This window comes from Lepidochelys olivacea (genome assembly GCF_965140295.1).
Source record: "Lepidochelys olivacea isolate rLepOli2 genome assembly, chromosome: 1".
In the NCBI taxonomy this organism is placed as follows: domain Eukaryota; kingdom Metazoa; phylum Chordata; order Testudines; family Cheloniidae; genus Lepidochelys; species Lepidochelys olivacea.
This window is the reverse complement of record NC_140411.1, coordinates 124,550,235-124,567,530: the sequence shown is the minus strand read 5'-3', so window position 1 is coordinate 124,567,530 and position 17,296 is coordinate 124,550,235. Positions and strand designations below refer to the sequence as shown.

The window sequence follows — 17,296 nt, the reverse complement described above, 5'->3', positions numbered from 1 at the left end:
ACTACAGTGGTTATAGTACCTTAAAGTCACTAAATGAGTCCTCAATAAGAATACATACAATACACTGAAAAATGCATTTTTCTAAACAATTTTTTAGAAATACTGTCAGTTTTCAGTGTTTCCATCCAGTAAATGACAGTGGTGTCTGAATTCAGTTAGAGGCTTTATATGGTCTTAACTCCCAATTCATGTATCTAACCTAAACCTTAACTTAAATTGTCCAGCTGCCTACATAGTAGAGCTCACAAAAGTGTGGCTGTGTTTAATAAACTTTTTAGCACACTTGATATATATTAGCCTATTGCTAACTTATTCTTCTTAGCTGGATGTAGTGAACAGAGGACATGCAGTTTTTTTGCCCTCTGCTTGTCCTTGTCCTCATAAGGATATTTATATTTTAATTTTAGAAAAATCTGATGAAGAGCTAGATAGTCAAATTAATCAGACACTGTTTACCTACAAACCTGTTTTCAGGTACTTACATAATACTTTAAGAATAATAATGGGTTATGTAGCTCATTACTGTTCTGAATCCAAAAGTGCAACTTTTCTCCTGAAGTTAAATGCCATTTCAATTTGTAGAAAAAAGCGTAAAGCATGTTTTAAGAAAAAGGTTGAAGAAATAAAGCTACAGTCAGTAAGTTAAATTAAGCTACTTTTTTGCTTTAAATGTAGTTCTTGTTCCATACATTGACTTGATGTCATCTGACATTAGACAGTGTTTTCTCTTTAAAAAGAAAAGCAAAAATGTTGATAAAACACATATATATGTAAAAGCTAGGCTACAAAAGTCAGGAAAAAAGTCCCTAATTCAGTCATGTTCTATTTTAATAAAGGATGAAATGCTACATATACACAAGGATGGAATTACTTTATTCCAGTTCCATTCGGTATTTGAAATCAGATGTATAGCTCACATTTTAAATGAGTTTAAGCAGAAATACTTTTCTGTATTTATGACTTCATTTTTTTTAACATCTTTCAATAGCATAAAAAAGAAAAGGTAGGAATGAGCAGTAGCGCATTAACTTTAAATGAGCAAGAAATGTATAAGTAAAATAATACTGATAGCTTCTTTGTGTAGTCGAAACTGGTTTGTACCAGCAGTGAATTAATAAGACAAGTGTTTGTAAGCCATTGTTTTTTACACAGGACTCCAGGGAATTTAAGGTGTATGGGGGCAAGTTTGCGGTTTTTAGATACTAATGTGTCTTGTTTTCTGGCACTGCTAGTAAAGCTAATTGCATCAGGAGGTCACTTTAGAGGCAGTGGCCCCTGGGGAAGAGGAGAATTACCAGAATGGATTCAGTGAGATATTGTAGATACACGGTGTAGCAACAGTTTTCAAATCTTCCTGGATTACGAGGAAAATTTCCTGGAAGTTCCATGTTTTATGGGTTGTTAGTACTGAGTTAATGGACTAAGTCAGAATAGCTTATCTACATACAAAATAGTTACTAAAAAAAAATCTGTAATTGAATAATGTATCCTTTTATAACCTCCTTTTAAAATTATAGTAAAAAGGATAATTACACCTCTGCCCCGATATAACGCTGTCCTTGGGAGCCAAAAAATCTTACCATGTTATATCTAACTAGCTTTGAAGCACCGGAGCGTGCAGCCCCGTCCCCCGAGAGCGCTGCTTTACCGTGTTATATCGGAATGTGTTATATCGGGTAGAGGTGTAATAGGAAAAATATTGCTCACTTAATATCCCATCTTTAGGAGAATGAATTTCGTTAGGCTAAGATTCAGAAATACAGATGAGTGGAAGGATGAAGGTCTGTGAATGCCTACTCTTTCCGTTCCTCACTTACACCCTTACCCCCTGGAGCAAACAAAAACATCCTACCATATTATTGTGGGAAACTAGTAATGTCTTACAGTCCACTGTATTCTAATTGATGATCATTGCTTAGTGTCCCTGAAGAGGTTAAAAGAAAATGCTCATGTTAACAAGACTTGTCTTATTTAAGCATTTAATCCCATTTATATCTCGAGACAATTGGTATCCAAGTTACAGACCAGTTTTTCTTGAATTCCAGTAAGGCGAACTCAGCCATTCCCTATAGGAATGGAAAATCCAAAACTTGGTTACCCTTGAGAAAAAATGTCCGTTCTATTTAATTTCAATTCATTCTTTAATATGTATTTGCAAGTATAGTCATGAGTTGCTGCTACACTCTTAAAATAGATCTTTGCCAAGGTTTGTTTGATCTCCTTTTGGGTATGTATAGGTTGAAATGTACTCCCGTCATATATGCTGCGGATTCCTTTGCTAAACACGGCTATTCAACAGAAGTTCTCAAACCTCTTCATATCAGACCAAATGTAAAACAGAGATGATCTCATGGTTTACTTGACCTCCCATTCACAATTGCACGTGTTCATGGCAACTGCTTACATGAAAATGTACTGTTAGAAAGCCATTTAATGTGTTGGCAGACTTTTAAAAGCAATAAAGCCACTGGAAATGAGGAGTATGTATCCTTAAACAGCCACCTATCTGCAGACAATCAACAAGTGCTCTTTTGACCACAGTTTGAGAACTTAACTCTTCAGGCTACCATTGTATTTCTCACCTTGCATGTAGTAGTCTAGTTAAGTAGCACAGCTCCAGGATTTATGAAATAATTGTAGAGGTAAAATGGACTAGAGTGTACTCTGTATCATGGTCTTGTATGTTTGTGTAATAACTTATTGTTTTAATCTTCCCTTTGATGCAACATACGTTCTCTGTTCTTCTCAGCTGAAATTGAATCACATGTTACTATTAATACAGTATATTTAGTTTTTTGATAGTTATATTATACAGGTTGATATTTAGACTTGAAATAATTTGGTAATATTAAAATTAATTGCCACTTCCCTGATCATATCCCTGATGTATTTAAATCTTTCTAATGATGAATGCAAGTCACTTAAACAGAAACTGCAGAAAAAGTGGAAGATTAAAAGTGGGTAAAAATGTGTATATGTAATCTTATTAAAACAGAGATAATCACTATTTCCCCTCAGTTCTAAGGTCTCTGAACTTCCTGCAGTCTCTGCCAGAATGACATTACAGCTGCCATTAGCAGCCTAAATTGCTGTTCCAGTCTTTGCCTCAGTTTTCATTGCTTTCAAAACTACTGTTGGATTGAAATACTTCATGTATAATCTCTGTCTGAAGTTGAATTTTTCGGTAGAAGGCTTCCACAAAATTGAAGCCTTATGAGGCTCTGGAAGTATAGTATCATGGGGAAGAAATAAAATGTTCTTAAAAACTGTATTCTAATTCATATGGATTCACTTTAAAGATCTTGAATCACAGTGAGGTCAAGTGCCTTTAAGTTAACTTTACATAAAATAGAACAGAACCTTCACGATACTTGAAACCTAGACTGGTAACAGTTTCTGCCCAACTAGTTGCTGGCTGTTACCAAAATATCTCATTTATCTGATTTAAAAATTTTTTTTTATGCATACAGGTTATACCCTCTGTGTGGTGCTTTAACATTTAGGAACTAACAGTTGCCATTGTAGCAACAATAGCCTGTGTGTAGCCAATGGGCAGCTTTTGAGAGTAGCACTGCTCTTCCTACCATAGTTGCACCTTTAGTCAAAGTTTGTGTAGTCATGCAGTATTCCAGATTTAGAGTGCTAACTGCAGTAAAGGCTACTGGGGGTTGAATCTGGTTTTGTAAAAGCCTTAAATTTTAGTGGTGGTGGTTTTTTAAGAGAAACTGCCCCTGTGGTACTTCTTGTGGTGGGATCTGGTCTTCCTCCTGGTGCTTGGGGAACGGAAGTGATCTCCAGCTCTCCTCTGTGGTCATTTCCATGAATTTATTGCTGTATATACTTTCATTGTTTTTGTGTGTCATTTGGAATAGAAGGATATTTTTCCTCTGACAACTTGTATCTATTTTTTGCTCTTGGAAGTTGCTTTAAGGGCTGCCCCAATTTATTTTATTTTATTTGTCGATTGCTAGGAGTTATGAATGACCCATTAATTGAATATTACTCTGTAGACCTGCTGAGTCTGGCACCAGATGCCATATTTATATAGATCCTGGGTCAAGAATCATACAGTAGTGGCTATTCCCTAAGTAGATGGCAGAGGGGACAGGCTTCAGAAGTACTTAATGCTTAGATTGAAAGAATAAACGGATTTGCCCATATGTAGGAGTTATTTACTGATGCCTACAAGGAACTCTAAATGAGTTCCCTTCCATGTTGTATCACAACCAGATCTCCTTTGAGCATGTGCTTTATTCTTCTTCTATGACATTTAAAGGAAGGGTAGGTAGGTTGTAGCTAAAAGTATATGGGAAAACCTAGCAGGGAAAGTTAGGTCAGGGCATGATTAAATCTGCATATTTAAATCAGCTGTCAAAAAGCCCACAGTTAATAAAGTCATCTTAGTAAAATGCAGAAGGGTTATTCTTGGATGGCTATTTTTAATTCACTGCTGCATCTCCGAGTTGGCCTTTGGAAGCTGATAGGATTTTCTGTTGGGGAGGGTAAGGAGAAAACTGATTTTACCTCTTCAGATTGTTTATGGGAGGCAGCAAGTAAAGCTGACATGCCAATCTCAAACAAGAAGTTCTGCTATGATACTCTGACATACAGAAGGCCATGCACTACAAGATGTTCCCTCTTTGTTTTTGTTTACACAATAAAGGTTGGGGTGCTATGGTTACATCAGTAAGTAGCCTGGCACACAGTCTCAGTGCATCTCACTTCACAATGTTGCTGAAAATGAGGATGGGGTGATAGCTGACAGCAAAATAGACATGAATTTGCAATGTGATATGGCTGCAGAAATGATCATTTGAATTTGGTGCTACGTGTGCAAAGACATCTCACAAAAAAGAGGCAATATATAAAATATACTGTATTGCAAAGACCTGAATTTACAGGGAGATTATACTGAATGAGTCTCATGTAACTGTTATGACTGTAATGTGAGGGATGTGCTAGATGTATATTGGAAATGGAAAAGGATCAGAAAAGCGCAACAAAAATGATTAGGGATGTGGAACGGCTTCCGTATGAGGAGAGATTAAGACTGGGACTTCTCAGCTTGGAGAAGAGATGACTAAGGGGGGGATATGATAGAGGTCCATAAAATCATGACTGATGTGGAGAAAGTAAATAAGGAAGTGTTATTTACGCCTCATAACAAGAACTAGGGGTCACTAAATTAATAGGCAGCAGATTTAAAACAAACAAAAGGTATTTCTTCACATAATGCACAGTCAACCTGTGGAACTCTTTGCCAGAGGATGTTATGAAGGCCAAGACTATAACGGGGTTCAAAAAAGAACTAGATATGTTCCTTCAGGATAGGTCCATCAATGGCTATTAGTAAGGATGGGCAGGGATGGTGTCCCTATCCTCTGTTTGCCTTGAAGCTGGGAATGGGTGACGGGATGAATCCTTGATGATTACCTATTCTGTTCATTCCCTCTGGGGCATCTGGCATTGTCCACTGTTGGAAGACAGGATACTGGGCTAGATGGACCTTTGGTCTGACCCAGTATGGCCGTTCTTATGTTCTTATGAATGTTTTGTGAAATGGGGTTCTCCAAACTACAGATGTAGTTCTGTTAGAACTGTTGTTCACAGCTGTTCTTAATACCATTGCACTGTGCGTGAGGCGTTCTGTGTCATAATCTGGATTTAAATACTCATAAATTCGTTAAAACAAAATACTTCTGTTACTAGGAGCTGGGTAACTGGCCTGGCTGGAGAGTATTAAGGGTGCTGTAATTTAGTGAAAAGCAGCATGAGATCAGCATGAGATTTAGTGATCAGACAGTTGATAGAAGGGAAGCCTGCTAAGAAACTTTTTATAAACCTTTCCTGAAATTTGCCATAGGAATTAAACATGTTCATACTTATTTACAGAGAACATGGGCCTTTCCCCTGCTCCATTGTCATTAGCTTATGAGCTCCTTGGGCTATTGATGTTGTCTTTTGTTTGGACAGCTACAGACCCTTTGAGTGATACAATGTAGCACATGTTCAGTCTCAGAACATGTTTTGTTTGGCAGTGTTCTCAAGATACGCTTTAATTTCTAACACTTCTTGTTTTGTAAGCTCAGCAGTCCTTGGCACTGATCCTGGAGCTTCTGAGAGTTGCTTTATAAATACTAAGAAACATAAGATAATGTATATCAGCACATAAAATGCAAGCAACAGACCTTATATAAGGCTGTTGGCTGCACATAAGAGTACTGTCCACAAGGTCTGCTAGATGGTAGAAATTTGCTGTCTAAGTTGTTTATTTAGAACACTTAAATACTTTATACCACATATTGAGACTACATTAATGAACTATTAAGATTCAGAATTATTCACACAAGTAAGGAAATAGTTTTTCCATAATAACCTTATCTTTGCTATTCTACATATCTATTATGTGCAATGTGTGATTACTTTGAGTATTTAGCACGTGCCTGACCCTTATGTAAGAAGACAAGTGAGTTTTATGGAGTAAAGTCAGATTTAGCTGTAATTACAGTAGTAGTATATTATTAGAATATACTTGCATAGAGAACAGGACACACTTTAAAAGATGCTGGTGTTTTTTTTAAATTGCAAACTGAAAAATAGTAGTCTTTGTCTTACTAACCTTTGTGATTTAGAATGCCTGGTTGCCTCAAATTGTTCAGTTTACCTTTTTTCATATTTGTGAACTCGGTTATATGTTGTGTTCATCTTGCTATCTCACAGTAGTAATACTTTTCTGCCATGTTTCTTTTAGATGTGAATGAGTTGAAAGAGTGCCTGTATGTGCTGGTGAAGGAACAGCAAGTTCTAGCCACACAAACTGCCACGACAACTCTTTCTGCTCTGCGGCTGAAACAGAGGCTAGTTGTCCTGGAACGATATTTCATTGCATTGAACAGAACTGTTCTTCAGGAGAATGTCAAGGTTAAGTGGAAAAGCAGTAGTATTCCTCTGCCTGCTGCGGACAAGAAAAGGTAATGCGATCAGGACAAGCAGGTTGCTCTGGTGCTGGATCAATTTAAAACAGATGTTAGTCATCTTTTTGTGACTTCACTAATGTGAGAGACCTTAGCACTGGTTTCTTTTTCCTTCTGGATTTAATACAAGCACCAGAGCTACTGTATGTATCTCTGAGGCAGTGGCTTTGGTCCTTGGTTGACACTTTAATATTTGTTTGCTTTACACCATGATCCTATGACGGAAACTTCCTCTAAGCTGTAATATTATTTTCACCAAGGTGTTTCTTGTGTGTCATTCTAGCTAGCTGTGGTCAGGCCTGTTTCAGAATTTATGTCAAGGGAGATCATATGACTGGAATGACATTAGTAGCTGTGTTGTTAGAATATACTTACATGCATATGGCACAGGACACACTTTAAACAGTGCTGAAAAATAGTCTTCCTTGTCATACATTATCTTGATACGGGCAAAAAATGTTAAAAGGGAGTAGCTGCAGATATGGCAAAGAAAACAGTAGCCGAACAAGAAATATACCAGTTACTTTCCTGCTGTAAATAAACTTGCTAATTCTAGTTCACAGGAAAGGTGCCAGTGGAGGGAAGGGGCATGCTGTATTTGATGAAGAGTGTGAGGCAACTCAAGTTGAAATTCCTTTGTTAGTGCGGAAAGCCTTTTTGTCTGATAAATTTCTATACTTCTCTGCAAGAATGTATTTAAAGGAAAGTGTACTTATGAGTCATCTGGCAATGATGATGCGCCAATGTCTGGCTGTTTCTGTTCCTTGAAGAAATCTTTTGGCCTCAGACATGACTTAAATAGACCAGCACTTTTTTTTTTAAATCAAACTGTTGAAATTTCAGTATAAAAAATTTAACTTTTTTATTGGGGCAGCAAACCGAAGCAGTCCAAATCCCTGATGTGCAACCAATTGGAAGGACAAGATTGTCATTCTTTCTAAGAGAAACAGTGGGGTGGGTGGAGGTTGCTCATTCTGCAGGTAGAAGGTGAAACTTATTTATTTTAATGTGATTTCACAAATAGAAATAAAAAGGTTAGCAGAAATGTGTTCACATTTAGTGAATGCTATTAAGAAAAATTAAATGTATGCCACCTCCTTCTGCAACCCATTATTGAACTTGCAAATAAAAGTGGTGTTAATATGACCCTCATCATAAAAGTTAATTGGAAAGGAGATGATAACAAAACTGTTAGAGCTTAGCATCAATAATTGATGGGAGAGAATTCCTATGAGAGACAGCTGCTGGGTACAGATAAACCAAGGTGTATCAGAGTCAGGTTGAATACATTGCTGGACAGAAGATATCCCAGAGGCAAAATCATAGCTACAGCCCTGAACATGACTGCAGGAGGACCATTCAAAAGCATGTGCTGTTGTAGAAAGCTTATTTTAATAGCTGTCTTTCAGTGGCATTCTTACGGTGTGAACAGTCATGTCAAAATATTTATGAATCCTGGTATTAAAAGTGTGAGAGAAAAGTTGCAGCTGGGTTTGCAAGAAAACGAAAACTGTTTGGAGAATAGATTGAAGCAAACTATAAATACAACACCATCCACTTAGCAGAAAAATATGATTTGGTACATAGTGTGATGGGGCAAGGCCAGATGGCTATAGAAAAGTAGCGGGAGATAGATATGTTCGCTCCAGGCTAAACAAATCGCTGGTACCAGGATAAGTTAAATGGCAGCTGCTCCAGGTCAATTAAGACACCTGGGGCCAATTAAGATCTTTCCAGAAGGCAGGGAGAATGTTAGGTTGATTGGGACACCTGAAGCCAATCAGGGACTGGCTGAAACTAGTTAAAAGCCTCCCAGTTAGTCAGGAGGGTGCGGATGTCAGGAGCTGTGGGAGGAAGTTGTGCTGTTGGAGAGACTGAGCAGTACACACCATATCAGGCACAAGGGAGGCGGCCCTGAGATAAGGGTCAAGTGGAGCTTGAGGAAGTGGGGGCTGCTGTGGGGAAGTAGCCCAGGGAATTGTACATGTCATGTTTCTAAAGGGTCAGCTACCGTAGCTGATACTATTAGGATCCCTGGGCTGGAGCCTGGAGTAGAGGGTGGGCCCGGGCCCCCCCCTTTGCATCCTCCCCCCGATTAATCACTGAGACTGGGAGACGAGAGACTGTGCAAGGGAGGATAGCTTCTCCTCACCTCCCTCGCTGGCTTATGGTGAAAATGGCTCAGTAGACTGTGACCCTTGTCTCTAGAGAAAGAAGGGTTACGTGGAGGGTCTAAGCTAAATTTGGGGCCTAAACTAAATTTTTTTGAAAGATGTTTTGTCATAGAGCATACCAGCTCTGAGAAGGTCTTCAGGATAATGACAGTTTCACAGGACTCGAGACTTCTCACTGGTTTGGTTAAGACTTACTCTACATTGCTCACAAAACTGAACAAGCACCACTTTTTTAGCCTCAGTTTTCTATAAGGAGGCCTAAAACTAGAGCTTTCTTCTCAACAGTAGCGGTAAGATTTAGGAACAGGCAACACACATGATATCAATGTAGCTTCTGACTTACTTTAACCCAAGGTTCTTGGTGGATGGGGTTGATCTTTTTGGACAATGGAAATGCATCTTGGCTGTTAACATTTAAAGAGCATTAACTCTCTCTAAGAAAGGATTTTGAATTTTTAAATTTTCTTGTCTTAGTCCCAGACCTGTAGGCAAAGGTGTAGAAGGACTTGCACGAGTGGGATCCAGAGCAGCACTTTCATTTGCATTTGCATTCCTTCGCAGAGCTTGGAGGTCAGGTAAAGTCCATTTTGCAATCTTATGTTTACCTTATTTTGTATAATTACATGTACAAACTAGGTTTAAAAGAACATTCTTAAGGTCACAAAGCTGAGTCGGAGAGAGATTAAGGTAAAAAGTATCCCTTAATGTTGAGTGCCCAATTTGAGACATCTAGGACCTGATTTTTCAGAATAATTGGCATTATGCAGCACTTCATATGTGCAAGGGGTAGATCCCATTTAATTCAGTTGCAATTATGAGTGCTCAGCACTTCTGCAAATCAGGCTCCAGGGTCTCACGTCAGCACTCAGAAAATGAGGAACACCCAATTAATAACTATGGTTTAAGTGACTTGTCCAGCATCCCACAGAATTCTGTGGCAGAGGAAGAGAGAATCCAGTTCTCCAGGGCAGCATACAACTGCCTTAATAATAAACCATTCTTTGCCTTCTTGCAGTTCCTTGCCTTATTCACTACACACTTTCTAATCTTTGCAACAAATGAAGCAGAGGTCCTACAGACAACAGCCTCTTTCACTGAACAACCCTGATTAATCTCCAGAGCAGGTCCATTCTGTGCACTGAAAGAGGTTGCGTTTCTATGGAAAAAACAGCATGTAATCATGTAATTAAAGACTGTACCAAAAGGCATAGGGACAAGGAGGCTGAATTAAGGTTGCACAATCACCTTAATTCTGACATTTCTTTTGCAACCATAAGTATGTTTCTAATATATTTTTGTGTAATGTTCTAGGATTTTAAAGAAGGCAAACTGAAAAAATGCCATCCTGTGGCATTATATTGACACACTCGATTCTTCATCAGGATTGCAACTTTTAGGTTCACCTCACACACCCCTTGAGCTCATAGGGTAACTGATAGAGGATGATAGCCTAATACTGCTATGTAGACCACTAGAGGATGACACTTTTCCCTTGAGTTTCATAGATGTTTGCTGACAGCCAAGAAATGATGAGACTCAAGAATTTGGGGTTCCATTCCAAGCTTTGGAGGGGGGTGTTCTCTAGTGAGTGCACTCTTCTGCCCCACCCCTTCCAACCAGGTGTGTCTCTTTCCCACTTCAGCTCCTTCTCCCAATTTGTACTCCTCTGGTTTCTCATCTCAGTGTCAATATCCTTCCCTACCCAATCCTAGTCTCCTCCCCACTGTTTCCAGTCTCCTTGCCCACCCACTCCCAGCTCCTCATCCATTCTGTGTCTCTCCTTTCCTCTGCCCACATTCTCCTGGCTCCTCATCCAGTCTGTCTTCCCACCTCCCATGCTCCTAATAGCAGTTCCCTCCCATCCCAGTTCCAGTTTTTCTCTCTAGCCCTCAGCCAATCTTCAAGCCTCCCCCCAAGCTCCTTGTTCCAATTTATCCCTGTTCCTCCAAGGTCTGAACCTTGTACCTTCTGCATTTGAATCAGGTAGCTTCCTCCTCCACCTTGCCTATTCATAGCATTGGGACATTTAGAACACAGAAGGGAGAGTCTCTGCTTTTGGTTCCATTAGTTGGGTCCATACTTGGCACAGTCTGCAGCAGCCTAGAGTAGCAATCACAGAAAGTAGGGACTTGCAACTTTAATGGCTGGTGCTATCAGCGCTATCTCTAATATATTAAGTCCCAGATTGCCAAACTCAGGTGATTTGGGAGAGAGGGGGAAGGGTGGGGAAGTGGCAGGCAAGTTTAAAAAAAACTAGCATTTATTCTTAAAGGAAAAAATTGCAGAGAAATATGAATGAGAGACTTAGTGCCCTACCAGGGAGTAAAAATATCTCCGACTGACAGGAGAGTCTCTATTGGGAACAGTCTTGTAGAACTTTATTTGCCCTATGACTTAAAGTAACCTGATAGGATATAATTGCCAGTTTTCACAAATGTAAACTCAGATAAATATTGTACTAGCAACATTAAAATTTGGTTAAGGTAAAACAAAACAAAATGGTATCTCTTTGTACACATCAGTTCCGAGTTTGAATTAAGCCATATCTTTAGGGGAAGACTGTCAAAAGCACAAATGTCAGTCGTAACTCCTGTTGAGTTTCAATGTGAGTTACACATGTTACGGCTATTTGTGTTTCTGACAATCCTTTCCCCTTATGTAAAAGTAAGTTTGCTCCCTATTAACATTTAAGAAACTAAACTATGTGAGAGTGAATTGGGTTCTTTTCTGGTTTGTACAGCCCACAGAATTGTTAAATTAATTTGCTTTGAGGTACACAGTGATGTACAATTCAGTTACACCTATAATACATCTCAGGTCATATTTACTGGTGGTGATATATGGGTCTGGAAAGAAAAATCTTGACTTTCAGATTCTAGGGTGAGTTGGTTCGACAGTTTGGGGGGCAGGAAGAAGGCTTCTTGGGAAGCAGCAGATTTGAAATGGAAACCACTGAGTTGATGTACACTGACTGGTGCCACTTCTCAGAATAGAACTGCACTGTAAGGTTGAAAAGGAGTTTGTTCAACAACACAACAAAATCCCACAATTTGAAGTGGTCTTAACTGTGAGAAAAGTATTTCTTTTCTCTTATATCCTCTCTGCTGTTCCTTGAAATAAAGCGTTGAAGCAACTGAATTTTGTCGTTTTGTTCCAAAAAGGGACATGATGGTTGGACTAATATCCTTCCAGACGTCTCTTCCCCCCCCCCCCCAATAATGCAAAGTAATTTGATCAAGGTCTGTGACCAATAATATATTGAGCAGGCATAGCTAATCTTTTGTATAAAGCCCAAAGCTTTGGGGGAGAATGGCCTGTCCTGGAACACCAACCACATACTGTTTGTCATATTCATTTACTCTACTGATTCTGATGATTCTAACTTCTGAACTTCTTGCAGCTGTTCATGGCAATGATGAAGCAACAGATTTCTTGGTCATTTTAAATTGATGAGAATAAATATTGATGGATGACTTTTTTGAGTGTAGAAGCTTCACTGAGTGTAAGAGTTAGAAAAGCTAGACCTATGATGGAAAGATGAAGTAGTATCTGGTGGGAGGGACTGCAGGAGGATGGATCAGCCTATAGATAGGCAGAAGATGTTATAAAACCAGCTAGACTCTTTGAGTCTTATTAGTCAGTGACGTCGTTTTTTGAGGACGAAAATCTGAAAGACAGGATTAAAAGCACTGGTGCCATTCTGCCCTCCCAAGTCTTATCTGTTTCATGTGTGTTGCTATATCCACACCACCTTCAATAAATTAGTTCTAACACTTCCCCCACATGCAGTTGCCCCAGTTAAGACATACAGGGTTTTATCCCCACAAATTTAATTCGGGGCTCTCCTTCGCTAGCTCCCTCTTGTTAAGGATTTCAGTGCTCTAGTTAGTATGTTATGGGCTCTGTTCACCCCAGAAATAAAAACAAAACCCCTCCATCTGACAGATACAAGGCCCCTTTAAGGGCTGTCATCCTCTCTGATTAACAGGAAGAGTAACTGCTTTGATCGCTCCTTTCTCTCAAAAAGGGGTAGTGATATCCTTCTGCTCTTTCTGCCTCTCTGTCCACCTCCAGAGAGGGAGCCAGTGGCTCGAACCCATATGCAGCCCACTAGCCTGGACATAATCTTTACTCAGCTTGGTTAAATGGGGTTTTGAATTACTTTAAAAGTAACTGTTTTTAGGGTGCAGGCGATAAATGAAAGTTAAATACTAAAACTTTGTGTCTGGAATAAAAATAATAGGACAGGCTGGCAGGGAAACTGAGGAGAATCCTGTTGTTGGCTATGATTTAGGAATAATTAGTCCTCCTGTGTTGTGGGGTGCTTTGATGGTTAGCTGTACAACTTCTTAAAGTTCCAGTCAAAATTATTTCATGAAAATCAATCCATAGTATATATACTGTATACACTTACCAGTTTTGGCAGTTTGTAATTGTTTTTTCTAAAGTTCACACTCGGAATGATTTTGAGAAAATACTGATGTACCCTTAGTTAGCTATCTAGTACATACTGTAAGGTAACTGATATGTTATCTTGGCTGGTAGGTGAGGATGCAGACCTTTGCAGTGAATTGTTACAAGAATCTCTTGATGCACTACGAGCACTACCAGAAGCATCCCTTTTTGATGAAGGGACTGTATCATCTGTATGGTTGGAAGTTGTGGAGAGAGCTACTAAATTCCTAAGGTCTGTTGTGACTGGGTAAGTGGTTTTTATGGTTTGTTTGTTTGTTTTTGAACTGGCATTTAAAGGTGAGTCTGAATGTTTAATAACTGATAAAAATAGTTTCTGGTAAATTGAGCGCTCCATAGAGTAGTTTCCTTTTCTGATACCCTGGCATCAAACAAATCGGAGACTGACAGACACGCTGTGTGTGTGCGCACGTGTGCGTGCATGGGGCTCAGGCTGTCGGCCACACGCTGACCAGGGCTCGGCTGCCCACTCAGCGCTCCACGGGGCTCGGGCTGTCTGCTCCGCAACCAGGTCACACCTGCTGCCTCCCATGCCTGGGGTCCTCTGGCTGCCATTAAGGAAATTTTTCTGGCGAACCCCCTGTAACATTTTGCCAAACCCCAGGGATTTGCGAATCCCAGTTTGGGAACCACTGCTCTAGAGGTTCCCAAACCATCGCTATCTTGAAATGAGCTTGTTTTTCATAATTCAAAGAAAATTGCTCAGATGTACTGTGCTTAGGTAACTTAAATGGGCTACTTTTAATGTTCAGACTTGGCATATATATAATCTTTAATGAGATGCTATGTAAAAGTGAATGAGAATTCCATATTGAACAATACATTGTCCTTTTTAGTTTAAATTGTACAAAAATATTTAGTTTAAATTGCACTTGAACGCATATTCAAATGAACACTCATGATCAAAATTTTCTATAAAATTAGGATGCAAACTGGAAGTGGGGAAGCAATGTCAATGCAAAACTAATACTAGAGACCTGGACTAAAAACTTTTGCCAACACAGCTATATCGCTCAGCGCTGGGATCCTGGGATCCACACAGTAGGCGTGTGGCTGATCTCCGAAAAGGGCCATATTTTTGGAGTTGAATGTATCTACCATACACGCACCCACATCATACATATACAATGATGGGGTCTAAATTAGCTCTTAACCACACAAGAAAGAGATCTTGGAGTCATTGTGGATAGTTCTCTGAAATCATCCACTCAATGTGCAGCGACAGTCAAAAAAGCAAACAGTAAGTTGGGAATCATCAAGAAAGGGATAGATAATAAGACAAAAAATATATTGACTCTATATAAATCCATAGTACACCCACACCTTGAATACTGCGTGCAGACGTGGTTGCCCCATCTCAAAAAAGATATATTGGACTTGGAAAAGGTTCAGAAAAAGGCAACAAAAATGATTAGGGGTGTAGAACGGCCTCTATATGAGGAGAGATTAATAAGACTGGGACTTTTCAGCTTGGAAAAGAGGCGACTAAGGGGGGATATGATAGAGGTCTATAAAATCATGAGTTGTATAGAGGAAGTGTTATTTACTCCTTCTCATAATACAAGAACAAGGGGCCACCAAATTAATAGGTAGCAGGTTTAAAACAAACACAAGAAAGTATTTTTTCACGCGAAGCACTGTCATCCTCTGGAACTCCTTACCAGAGGGTGTTGTGAAGGCCAGTATTATAATGGGGTTCAAAAGGGAGCTAGATAGATTCATGGAGGGTAGGTCCATCAATGGCTGCTAGCCAGGATGGGTAGGAATGGTGTCCCTAACTTCTGTTTCCCAGAAGTTGGGATTGGGAGATGGTTTGGATCACTTGATGATTACTTGTCTGTTCGTTCCCTTTGGGGCACCTGCCGTTGGCCACTGTCAGAGGACAGGATACTGGGCTTCATGGACCTTTGGCCTGACCCAGTATGGCCGTTCTTATGTTCTTATATATAATCTGAAAGCTTATTTTATGTACGTTTAGAAGAGGTATGACGTGGCACTGTCAAGTGGTTCTATAAAGCTGTGGGTGAGGTGAAACAATGGTACACAAAATGCGTGTTATTTTTTGCACCATTCCAGAAACACTGCAACAGGACTGCAACTACAGTTTTCACTGTTGAAATTAATTTCAACACCTTAATGTGGTGGTTATTGGTCAAAGCTACCAAATGACAATGTATTAAAAGATTTTTACTGGTTTTGCATGGGCATGTTTTTCCCAGAAATGAAGCTGTTTAGCATGTGACAAAAATGGTGAATAGCAACACTTTGCAGTATACTAATGTGAAATGTTTTCACATCCCATATTCTACTGGGCACATCCCTCTTGGCAGAGGCCCTGAGGCTGACCCAGGACATGATGGAAAGATTCTATTTCTTGGCTGGCCTGGGAATGCTGGGGAATCCCCAGGAGGAGCTGGAACCTGTTGCGGACGAAAAGGGCGCCTGGTCCTCCCTACTTTGCATGCTGCCGCCGCGACCCTCACCAGGAAAAGCGGCATAAAGGGAAAAGAAGAAGATATTCTTAATTATCAAAGTATTTCACAAGAGATTATAATAATTTTCTATATTTGCAATTGATATTTGCTGAGCAGATCAGTCTCACTGAAGGTTGTGAACCAGTAGCAGTAGATTGCAGGCCCATAGGTTACACTGCACAGTGAATAGATCTAAATGTACATGGATTCCTAATATGCTTCTCCATTTGTAAGTTTTTGTACTTACAATGCAGCATGTAGTTTGCCTGATATAAGGTTTTAATTTGTAAATTGCCTATGTATGCAGTATTAGCCTTTAAAATGTTCTAGAAACTCAGTGACGCTTATGCACAGGTCAGCATTAGTGTTAGAGATGAGAATACACAGCTTATTATGAATATGGAAAAGCTGAGAGAAAGAAGTAGCCTACCAAGAAGTAGTGAAGACTTAAGTTCACAAACAAGTCCTAGCCTATGCACTGAAGAGGGATGAAGAATACATTACAGCTCTTACCAACCATGTCATCAGCAATATGACAAATTCATTCGACCCTGAATCTCATGCAGAGGTGCTTATCAACATATCTGTTGGACTACATGTAATGTCAGGTGTAGAGAAGTCTCTGCTGAAAATAGCAATGTTTATGGAGAACAAATGAAGAAACTTGTGAGAGGTGCATTTGATGATTCAATGTCAACTGTTCTTAGTCACCCAATAAGACCTGTGCTGCCTGTGTCCCTCTTCCATGCTGATGGAACTATGAGAAGAACAGACAAAACTGAATGAGGGCATCAGCTGGAATCTCAATCTAAAAAAATCCATGCGCTAAGAGCATGCAACAAAGAACCTCCAGTGTATAAATGGGATGCCAAGGCTGTCGTACAAATGATGACGCATTCCACACATTCGATGAGTTGGCTGCTGAGTATTTGAGGCAGGTCCTCAAAGGATTTGAAAAGCTAATTCTTCAATCGAAGTTTTTGACAGATATGACAATAGTAACTCTGAAAACTGCAAAGAGAGTGCTGGACAGGATATAAGGTTGGCTACGGGCAGGGCTGTCCCTAGGGGGTTGTGGGGCCCGGGGTGGAACTGACAGATTTGTCTCTTCCGGGACCGACTGTGCTGGCCAATCACACAGTCCCGTGGTGTCCCCCAAAGCGCGGGACCCAGAGCGGTTGCCCTGATTCATCCTATCCAA

General features: G+C 39.7%; 1 protein-coding gene across 1 annotated transcript in view; it reads left to right on the top strand.

Moving 5' to 3' along the window:
- The window catches only part of HERC2 (HECT and RLD domain containing E3 ubiquitin protein ligase 2), a 201,604-nt gene that overhangs the window by 40,802 nt on the left and 143,506 nt on the right, over positions 1–17,296 (top strand). Inside the window, exons 5-7 of the mRNA XM_084623550.1 lie at positions 6,752–6,971; positions 9,623–9,723; positions 13,694–13,850. Of these exons, the coding sequence (XP_084479676.1) occupies positions 6,752–6,971; positions 9,623–9,723; positions 13,694–13,850 (478 nt within the window). The remainder of the gene's footprint in view (positions 1–6,751; positions 6,972–9,622; positions 9,724–13,693; positions 13,851–17,296) is intronic.